Source organism: Danaus plexippus, chromosome 8 (assembly GCF_018135715.1).
Source record: "Danaus plexippus chromosome 8, MEX_DaPlex, whole genome shotgun sequence".
Lineage (NCBI taxonomy): Eukaryota > Metazoa > Arthropoda > Insecta > Lepidoptera > Nymphalidae > Danaus > Danaus plexippus.
The window spans coordinates 8,872,514-8,884,140 of NC_083542.1; the positions used below are offsets into that span (position 1 = coordinate 8,872,514).

Consider the following 11,627-nt stretch of genomic DNA (forward strand, 5'->3'; position numbering starts at 1 on the left):
TAGGCAAAAAATGTTGATCTATCTAAATACAATTTTCATTTGGTTACGATTAGAAAAGGTTACCTAAATCTACTCAAACTACCATGATTTATATTCTTGAGTGGGGTATCCAACAGCCTGTTGAGTTTAACTTTCTAAAGTTACAAATAAACCCGTTAGTCACAGAAACCATAAGAGTTCCTTGAAGTAAACATATAGAAAAAGTTTAATTAAAATCATTAGTCCAGGTTACCTCGGTATCTTTAACATCGAAATGATACATGCGTCACTGTAATTATCCCATACACGCGTGTTATAAGAAAGTGACATTTTATAGGAGGTTTTCGCTGAAAACTATAACGAAATCTCTTAAATATATGTTTTAAGTTATACCTTATGTCCTTTATACCTACAAGACGAGCCGTCTAAAAAAATACTCGTGATATGATGTTCGTTTTTTTCAATATTCTTATTTAATTAATTTTTATCACAAAAAACCATAAATAAACTTATTTCGTTATATACATTTTATAAATCAAATCTCCAAATGAAACTAAATATTGCAGCAGTTAAAGAACACTTTAAATCTACGTAACATAAAGGGTTTTAGTATAATATTAGTGGATTATTATACATTATACTCCTGGATAGCGGTCAATACTCGCGTCGTCACGATAGGGTTCTGGAAATCATACTTGAAGCGGGTAGTCTTTCGGTAGCCAGAGCGCAAAGGGAAATAACCACAAACGAGCGATCACTAGGTTTTGTGAGAGAGGGCACTGGGCTATAAAAACAAATGTCAAGCCTTACTCCAACCTTAAAGCGGCTACGGATTGGACTATAATGATGGATACGTATGAAAAGCAATACAAAATCCCCGAGAATATTTGTTCGTCGGCCTCCAGACCAGACATATTTATGTTTTCGCGAATTTTAAAGAGCGTTGTGATGATAGAGCTTACGGTTCCTTGGAAAACCAACATCCCCAAAGACCGTACCATCAAAGTCAAAAAATATTACGAGCTCACAAACGAACTCACTCGAAATAGGTTCGTCGTGGATTTGTACGCGGTAGAAGTGGGAGCGAGAGGTATAAAAGCAAAATCTCTCTACAACCTTCTTAAAGACTTGATCCCGTCCAGAACTAATATCAATTCATTCTTGAATCGTACTTTGAAGGCAGCCCTAGAAGGTGCTTTTTAAATTTGGTTAGGTAGGGAGAGGAGCTTGGAGGGTGGAAGTGAGCGTTTAATGCGTGTTAGATAGGAGCCCCTGAAACCTACACCTGGGTCGCAAGTCCCAGGCACTGCTGAAGCTCCTCTCCCTGCAACGCGATGGACCCGGCACCCGCACGGTGAATCCATTGAATGCTAAGAGGTTTCGTCTCTGTTATTATCATTTTATGATTATTAGTTATTAAATGTCTATAAAAAAACAAAATCAGAAGAAGGTAACTAAAAAATCCTTTTTTGTGTCATTATTTTTTCGTATTTCAGAGATAATATAACTTAAAATAAAAAGACAGAGATATCAACACAATATCGAATAAATAATCGACAAAACATCCGGATATTCTAGATACACTTCCAGAGTTATGGCAAAAATATAGCTGCCAATAATTTCAAAAGGAAATTCATAGACAAACCTTCACAAAGTTTCTGATAAAAAGAGAAACTTCAAAGCGAAAAATCTACCAATAATCCTTAAAGTTCATCTCCGGTAAAGGTCATTATAAACGACTTATCACTTTGGAAAGTTGTTTATAAACTTACATAACAAACTGTACTCTATGAATATATAAATGTAGAAGACATATCAAAAGAAAAAGAAATGTTTATGATCAAAATGTTTAAGGTATTTCAAAAATATTATACGATAGAAACTGAAGAGTTCATACATCTTAATAGAAAGACAATAAGTTAAAGAAAGTCTTACGTAAATATTAATTAATATAAATATTTTATAGAATATTTTCCGAATGGAAATCAGAAATATTGAAGTTATTTATTTACCGTCCTGATAAACATTTGTGAGGAGGCATACAAAAATCATTGCTTCCGTCGACCGAATTTGAGCTTGCTTGACCGATCACTTTGATCTGAGGGTTTCATTTGTGTATCTTCAAAGAGGAATAAATATGTAGAGGGAAACGTGAAATACTTTATTGATGTTCTCCCTATAATGAAAGTTCATTCGAGTATTTTTGTGTAGTTGTTCTGAGTGTATTGCTTTTGTAAAAATCAAAAGATCCTTAGGCACACAATAAGATTGAAGGGTCAGTAGAAAAAACCTGCCTTTATTTTCTTTTCTTTGATGTATTATTACTGCACATTATTTTTTTGGATATATTATTGGCAATAAACTCAATTAGTGTAAATGAAACTAATATTTTTTGGATTACTATGCGTATTTTATTATTTAAAAAAACTACATACTCCCGACGTTTCGGTTAGTTTGCATGCAGCAACCGTGATCACGGGCAGACGAGATGTGCCACATCCCGTCGTTTCATTTAAATGAGTACTCGGGAAAGTCTTAGATCTCATCAATTAGTTTATTTTATCTCCTATATATTATCCCTAGTTAATAACAACAAAACTGAAATGGTAATTGGTAATAATAATTTCAGTTACAACTATCCTTTCTTCAATTATAAACCAACCGGATTAGTTAGCATATTCTTTTGAAACGTGTTTTTACTATGGAACAAATCTCTTACTCCAAATAGCAGTCAGTATTTTAGTGTGTTATATTTTTTTATTCCAAAAGTAACTACTGAAAAGTAAGTGACAATTAACTAGGACGTTAAGTTTTTCGCTACACGTTGTGTATCTGTCTCGTATTGGATTTGCATTTCGAGGCTGGCGCAACGCCAAGTCATGATTTATGGCGTCCAGCATTTGTCGCCAGAAAGGTTTGTTACGCTGCACTAAAAAAACTCCATTAGTTTTATACTTTTGTGAAGTATTATTACATAATATAATTGTCTCTTGTAGAGTGTTTTCGTGAGACGTTTTTGAATGACTTTTATTAAGATGTTGTATGCTTACAATTTCAACTCAATTTTCTTCAATCATTCATTGTTTTTTACGTAAGACACTAGAGGTCTATTTTCGGTTAGAGTTAAATATAATATTTAGCAATCAGATCGAAATACACTATAGAATTGGTTATTTGAATGTTATTTATGTAAAGAAAAACAATATTCGAAGCTCGAAAATTTATATTTTATTTTATTTACGTTTTGATCTATTTGCTTTAAAACATTTTCATAATATAACAAACTAATATTATATTTTATTAATACAATAATAATTTGCATCAATAAATTACTGTAAATGATGGAATTCGAGTAACTTTTCAGTTTTCCTTCAGTATAAAGCAGTGAAGGCAGTTAATTGTTATTTGATATCTTTGATGTGAAATCTAAAATAACAAGAAGTAGAAGTTTAACAAGTTCTCACATTAAGTTGTAACTTTGCTATATATAGTAAACTAACAAACTATTTTAATTGTATAAAAATATAAACCATTTCTTTATTCGTCACCGTATTAACTTTCATAAATTTATTTGATAGTACGAATTAAGTTTCTTTAAATGAAACAAATTATTATTTGCAAATTATTATGTCTCTTAAAAAAATATTTTCTTATGAATAGCACAAAACCTTTGGGGAAAATAGCTACTGATCGAAATCTTGAAACAATATCAAAACTGAGCATCTAGGACCGTCTTCTGTCATTTTTCCATCTTTTTCAAATTCCTTTTGGGTCGATGATTTTTAAGATAAAGTTGAATATTTGCAATAATAAAATTACTTACTCATATTGCTCACTTTTGTGCATCAAATTTTCTATACAATAAATACGTTTTTAGGAAGAAAGTCAAAATTTATAATGCATATTCAGCTCTTTGTTAATTTATTAAACAGTTTTTAAACTCGAATTTACGAATATATTTATTTAGTCATACAAATCTATTTTTAATTATAAGTTTATATAAATGTTAAAAAATTAAAATGTCGTACAGGAATAACATATTTCATACTAAGGGCTCAAATGAGACACTTTAAGGGCAACGGATTTTATCTTGGAGGGTGGGCGACGGAATGGAGTAATGTTATTTGATTCTGTTAAAGATATCACTGTGATGCCCCCCTCTGATATCAACATGGTATCAAGATTAATTGTATGTAGGTGTATGACATACATATACTCCGCTTGTCATAATAACTTTTCTTGGTTCCTGTATCACTAGATTAAACATTCATTGTTATGATAAAAAAAAGATAACTTAGATGATATCGAAAATAATAATAAGCATAATAAAATTAATTTTAGACAAATATAATAAAGAATTCATCAACACGATCAGGTAACGAACTTGCAACTTCTCAAATAAACTAATTTTAACGGGACCCACCTTCAAATTATTTCATTTAAATAAAGATTTACACAGAAAAGAGCTTCATTGTGCTTATATTATAATGTTTTGCACAGCATCATTGATGACGCTACGCCTGTAAAGTTTATAAATAGACTGAAAAATCGATAGAACTGAGGCCATAGATGAACGAACAGAGGCATTAACAAAACCCAAAAGTAACATTCATTTGGACAAGGGTACGCTTGCTTTGTCACTTTGTTGTCACCTGATGCTTTGAAAAAATTAGGTTATCCCAATTTTTATGTTCTATATTTATATTATCTACTTTAAAGATAATATTAATATTTCCATTTGCTATTGTTTTTAATTTGATTTATTGAAGTGGCTTTTATTTAAGAATATTGAACGAATGTATAATAACTTATATGTATGTATTAATTTGTATGTAAAAAAAGAATTCACGAGCCTATTAATAGTCTCAGTATACAACTGCAATCTGACGAATGGTAGGTAGGTAATACGATTACGAATACGATTTTTATCTTTGAAATCATTTTAAACATGAATATTACTTTCATTTTATGTTTAATGCAAAAATAAAAATCAAACAAAACATGCATTGAATTAAATCACTCAAATAGATTTTTCACTGAAGCGTGATTTTATAGAAAATTTTTAATCGATATTTTCCAAATCTAAACTGTTTTAATAAAGATGACACATCTTCTGTCGTTGTCTCTAGTTTCGTAGACGACTTTTGGCTTTCCGGGCTTGAAGCGACTTTGGAATGTGAATTTATTGTGTAAGCATCTGCAATACATATTTATATCAAAATAAAACAAGACAATTTTAAAAATAACTACTTGTATTTAATACTGTTACCCCTTGCACATATGTTATGCTCAGAAATGTGTTATAACATTATCTTGCTCTGCTCTATATAATATTTAATACAAGTATTTTCCTACAAGCTTTTATATGATATAAATTATGCAATGACGTCATAAGTTTACTAAAAGTTTTAAACTAAAGAAAGGACAGTATTGTCTAAGTAAACTACGTATTTCACCCACCATTTCTGAATTTAAATCTCCTGAGATAGTCATATTTGTATTGCGGCGTCGGTATAACTGGTATATTAATAATTTTCCTTTGTCCTTTTGTGACCTTCTTTAATATTGTATTATATTCTGCAAATCAACATGCAAACATTACTTCAAATATAATGGTGCTTAACTGGCAGTGGTGTGAAAGGTGTGAAGTAAAAACTTTTGTGCAAAAATCTGTGAGTTATGTAATGAAATGAAATAAACGTATCAATTTCAGTTTTTGTTATGTTGTTTGACTAATATCCACCGACTTATCACCTCCTGTGGATATAAATGATTTATAATAAATAATAATAATAATTCAATACATTTTTTATAACTACTAAGACGCAAATGAGAAAAAACTTACCATGAGAAAATATTAATGACAAAATTAACATTTGTATTTAGCATTCATATTAAAAAATACTGTAGAGAATTTTATAATATGGTTCTTGTTACTCTTTTCAGGGAAAGTATCAACATAGCAAAACGACATTCTTTACAAAATCATAAAGTGTAAAAAAGGAGTCGTTTAATTTCGTCTTAAATTATGTTAAATCAATTAATCAGTTGTTTTATGTTGAATATTTGAGAAGGACAAATGTTGATGAAAACGAACATAATATTTGGGTATGTCATAAATGAAACAAATTACGATAATATGAGTTCGATGAGTCATTGGTTTAATTGATGAGTCATTCGGTTTTGTTTGGTTGGATTATGTGCTGCAATAATAAGAATACACTGTATATATTAGTGTAATATTCACATTACAAGAAAAGAGGTATGAATTAAATTGGAAAAAGTCAAGCTGGAATCGTAAGCGTATTTATATTTCGAAACAGAGTAAGTGGGCAGGTAAAAGTTGACCTAAAAAGGCAAAATGAATTATATTATTCAATTAACAATAAAATGTGAATGAAATTATTGAATTTATCAGCTTTCAGTATGTTTCTGTTTCAGTGTTTTGATTGAAAATTAGTATATAAAGAAATAATGGAATCTCTATTTCTAGCTTGGAATCGATAAGAAATTTTAAATCATTATTTTTGTAACTTTGATAGTGTTTAAAAAGACTGACTGAATAAGAAAATAAAGAATACACGAAAATCTTGAGAAAAAATTGGGCTATATTTTATAATTTTAAGTACATCAAATGTGCTACTGAAATTGACTACACTTGTTTATTATTTATATGAAAAATAAACTACCGAAAACCTCTTCCTCGTTGGTGGATAGCTTAAGAGTGGTGACTTCGTACGATTCTATTTTTCTCCCATTGTACGGTGGACCTAAAAGGTGATGATATTATTTCTTTTCATTTCTTCGAAAATAAATCGACACTTAGAAGGTGAATATTTTATTGCCAAATATAATATGTTTTTCTAAATTTGTAATTGAAGGACCACAGTTTCAATAAGTTTTAAGAGATTTAGGTATATTTAATTTTGTTCTGTACCCGTAGATTTTACTAATGATGGCTTATTTTCTTTAAAAACTGAATTTTCCATTAATATGCCTTATGTTTTATCGTAATTGACGAAGAGAATAATGTTTTTTGTTCCTTACAGTTACCAATAAGAATCGGTTTTTATAGAAGTATCTATTAATAATTTAAAAAGTAACATTAACAAAATAAAACTTAATCACGAACACTTTTTACTCATATTTTGAATTATTAACTAGTAGTGCCGTACTTTTGCCGTTTTTATTTTAGATTCCAAACCATAAGTTATTAAGTCTTTAAACTACAAATTAAATACAATAAATCATAATTTATGAATGAACTCTATGAACTATAGTATGATTAAAAATGTGTTAATATATGACCATACCTATTCATATAATAAGAAAAGGTACTATTTCCTTGCAACTTTTACCGTCTCTAACCTCTACCAGACATATACCAGCTTATGAAATAATAAAATAAGAGAACACGAATTTAATAAAAGTATGCCTCACCTCTGTGATACTGCCGTGCTAATTTTACTAAGTTAGGATTTTGTAATAGTCGCCAATCAAGGAAAGACGTCCAATCAGGTCGAGTGATAAATGGTATAGTCGGTCGTTTGGGTGGAACCGTTGAAACCGTCGTTGTCAACGTGGTCGTAGGTTCGGAAAACTCCGTGACTGTTGTTGTTGTAACCTTTTTCTTTTCTATTTATGAGAGATTTTATTTTAAAAATATAAATCAATATATACATACATCTTATCCTGTAGAAAATTTTTGTCTCAAAGTAATGAAAGTATTCATAATTAAAGCTCCTGTATTATATGGAATACTTGTTCAGATAATTTCATCGTCATACTGCTAGAGAACAAATATATTACAAATAATAAAGCGATATGTAATTGTGTTCTAACTTACTCCCCCTTCTAAATTTTCGTGGCCTCATTGGTGCTTTAATTGCCTTTAAAACTCCTTTCCAAGCAGAACTAATGGCGTGCTAAAATAAAATAAAACTATATTTAACCACCAATCTAATTCATAACATAAAAATTCTATCATTTTTGTATTTAATTGATATTAAAACATTCTTTATCAAGTATTATGAAAAATTTATTTGACTTAATGATATGTAAGACTTCTGCTAGTACACATTTTGATAAAACTGATGTTTTCGGATGTACTAATGATTTTTATTATTTTAAAACTACATACTCCTAGCGTTTCGGTTCCTTCGTAGCAACCGTGATCACGGTCAGAGAAGACCGCTCTGGATGCCTGCAGAATCAAGAGTGATACGCCATGAAATTAAGAAAATTTTGGCGGCAAATGACAAATAACAAGACCAAATGACAGACATTTTCATCTAGCCTGACAGTGATCACGGTTGCTGCAAAGGAACTGACACGTCGGGAGTATGTACTTTTAAAAAAAATATTAAAGAAAAAAAGAAAATACTATCCGATATATCAAATAGATTAGAAAAGTGAGAAATAACGTTAGAAAAACGAAATCCCTGAAACATTACCCCAATATCGGACGGAAGGTTGTCAAAAATGGTATTAAAATCTCTAGCCCTCGCAACATCCAGAATACTTATAACCAAGAAGGCACACGCGACACAACGTACGACGTTCATAACTATAGGACAACTGAACAATCGACAATGTCAACGAAGTTACTTAAATATTATGGTTATCTTATACACTTTTTCAATAATATACTTTTAATAACTTAAACTATAGAGACATCGATTATATCAGCATTTGTATATACAATAGAGATCATATCATAGTACAAATATTTCTCTAATAGTTAATAGCTATCTTAAATATTAACGTTATATCTATTAGAAGGTTTCTTTTAGATTCATAACAAAATATTTTAGTCATAAATTCAACGTAACATTTTAAAACCTGAATATGCATAGTGCCAAATTAAAAAGCACTCATCCGTTTTTACATTTCTTAGGAACATCGAATTTCAAATCAAGGGTTGAAAAAAATTAAAATGAAGTTGAATATTTTCCTGATTTCCTAGTTACTCTTCGTGTCCAGTAATAATGCAGGGAACTGTCGCGGAAAATGAGAATTTCAAATTTACTACAGAATAAAAAATTCGCGTACTCTGTGTTAGAAAATGGCTTTTTAAAAGTTAATATGCAAGATTACGTAAATTACGTTTGTGTTCGTTTCAAGTGAAATTAAAGTATAAAATATTTTCTCAATAGTAAAATATTTGTGTCTGTTAAATTTTTAATTCACTAGCTCTTATATCCGAAACATGAGCGTGAGATAAAAAATATTTTTATAATTTATTTTGTCTAATATGACATTCTAAGCAAATAAACATTGAATTTTAAATTAATATCATAGTATTAATTTCAACACAACTCGTTATAATTAACCTGTACAAAAGAACTCTTATAAAATCACATACTTGTGAATCATTACTCACAAATTCTAAATCCCCCGGGAACATTTTGAACTTAGAGGCAACTTTTCTCTATAAGAAACCTTTTTCAGTCAAGAGTCCTTGTAAACTGAAAGTCACCGCCCAAGTGGTTAGAGAATTAAGGCCGGGATACAGTGAGCTCCGAGTATTATAGTAGTAAATACACCCCCTTACTTGAAAAAGATTAATTATAAGTAACTTACTTTCATTAAATTTAAAACTATCCTTAATTACATTACAAAGTGCACATTTAATTTGAAACTATTTTATAAAGAATATTTCTATCACCTTTAATGCCCCGAGGCAATAAAGATAATATTTTAATTCATAAAACCAATATGAAGATGAATAACTTAAAACATTATTTGAGTCCAACTGTATCGCTATCCCATGACTTAGCAGTCAACTTCCAACAGCCGCGAGTGACTTTCGAAGTACAAAAATTCCACGTCACTAAAACCGATCTTTATATTCCTTATATGAAGACGGTTATTATATCTTGAGATAAGAAACGTTGACAGGAATTATTCATACAGTTTAGTGTTTGAATATACTCGTTTTATGATCTAGACTTAAAGAAAATTATTGTTATTAAGATTGATATGTACCTTTTATTTTTTGTATATAATATATAACAAGAGCCTAATTGGTGGTTGTGTGTAAATTTTTAATATTTTTTTCAATAAACTATTATATATTATAAGCACTTAACAATAATATTACTTAATTTTTAATTCAGTTATTTATTATCGTTTCTTTATTAATACCCAATAAGGGTTAAATTTTAATAGACTGCAGAGCAAATTTAACTACAGACCCTTATAAACTATATTGGACTCATTGCTTAAAATATCATTCGCTAATCAATGTAGCTTCCGTCATTGTGGCTTGAACACAAGAATGCTCTCAGGCCTCTGAATATTTTATGCTTGCTCTGGTTGTTTAGTTTGCCGGACTATGAGTTGTACCCTGAAATAGCATCGATTTACGAAGGCTGGTTTAAAATATTCATGCGAAGCTGTATCTTATCATTAAGAGATAAAAAAGTAATAAAATTTATGAATATATTATTATGTATATAAGATCGTTATGAAAGTTTATTTTCATTGCTATTCAACATGATAATATATTTTTAGTGTTCTGTGTTTGATACATATTATATTACCCTTAGGATGAAAAATTATATTTCACTTACACGACCCCAAAATGTCGTTGTGTTATTATTTATTACAGCCATTATATTGGTCGCATTGAAAGTTCCCGCTGTGACGGTGCAATCGCATTTAGGTTCCACTTTTTCTTCAAAATAAGGAAATATATAAAAGAAGGGATCATATTGTGAGGTCACATAAGGAATAGATTACTTTCGAGGTTATTTTATTAATTGATATTTAAAAATTTTATTTTACTCAGTACGAGTCAATGGAAAATGAGGAATACATTTTCATTAATTGTATAGCTTCCATATTTTATATGGTGTTGACGAATATATGCGTTAAAAAGGTTTTAGAGCATAAATGCAGCGGTATATAATTCTTTTAAGCAATATTTTTAAAACAATTCAATTCCCCTCATTTCCGTACGGAATCTCTTTTTATCAGCTTTTTATTAGCTTCACCTGTATGTTTGTTTGTATGTTTGTAACCGACTTCTTTGGGCGCGTTTTTGACCAACTTTAAACGGCCAGATTTCGTTCAAACTTTGTAGATTTATTGAGGACCGATGACAATACACTAATTTGATAAAATTATTCCATTTTCAATTTGCAAAATATGATTTTTGTTAATTTATATAATTTTCATCTATAGTCAATAAGGTAAGAAAATTAATTAAAATTGAAAAAAAAGTTATTATAAATAAACCAAACTAAAATGTAGAAAATAAATAATAGTTTAAAAAAACTAAAAAACACGCTTTTTATAGAAAACCGAACCAAAAAATAGAAAATAAATTTTAATAAATTTAAATTAAGAAAATAGTGTTAAATTTTATTTAAAAAAAAAAGCGTGGGATTTTTTTTAAGATATTATCGAAATGATAATCACTCTACTCATATCTGTCAATAATATATTTATAACTATTGACACCATGCACCCATGCACCAGTACTTTTAGAAAGAAAATTTTGTAAGCCAGTAGTTGATTTGTACTTGAAGGATTAATTATAATCTTATTACTTCTAAAGATCAAGATATACCAGACTTTTCTACATGGTTCAGTAATACAATTTAGAGGATGAGACTATTAAAAAAAAACAGAGTATTTAAGGA

At 29.4% G+C, this 11,627-nt stretch overlaps 1 protein-coding gene across 1 annotated transcript; it reads right to left on the reverse strand.

The window, feature by feature from the left end:
- Positions 1–4,833: 4,833 nt before the first annotated feature.
- On the reverse strand, positions 4,834–8,551 carry LOC116775059 (uncharacterized). Its single transcript, XM_032667862.2, has 6 exons — positions 8,433–8,551; positions 7,826–7,904; positions 7,420–7,614; positions 6,669–6,749; positions 5,440–5,556; positions 4,834–5,176 (listed from the first exon to the last, which is right to left on the reverse strand). The coding sequence occupies exons 1-6, from the start codon at positions 8,541–8,543 to the stop codon at positions 5,013–5,015; spliced, it is 747 nt and encodes a 248-aa protein (XP_032523753.2). The 5' UTR covers positions 8,544–8,551; the 3' UTR covers positions 4,834–5,012.
- Between the last annotated feature and the right edge of the window lie 3,076 nt (positions 8,552–11,627).

What these genes read in the sequence shown, in the direction of transcription:
- LOC116775059 (XM_032667862.2), bottom strand. Translation starts at nt 8,543, where the DNA reads ATGAACGTCGTACGTTGTGTCGCGTGTGCCTTCTTGGTTATAAGTATT. An exon ending in ACGAAAATTTAGAAGGGGGA is followed by an intron (nt 7,615 to 7,825) that starts GTAAGTTAGAAC and finishes TCTCATAAATAG; the next exon opens with AAAAGAAAAAGGTTACAACA. An exon ending in CAACGAGGAAGAGGTTTTCG is followed by an intron (nt 5,557 to 6,668) that starts GTAGTTTATTTT and finishes GTTGATTTGCAG; the next exon opens with AATATAATACAATATTAAAG.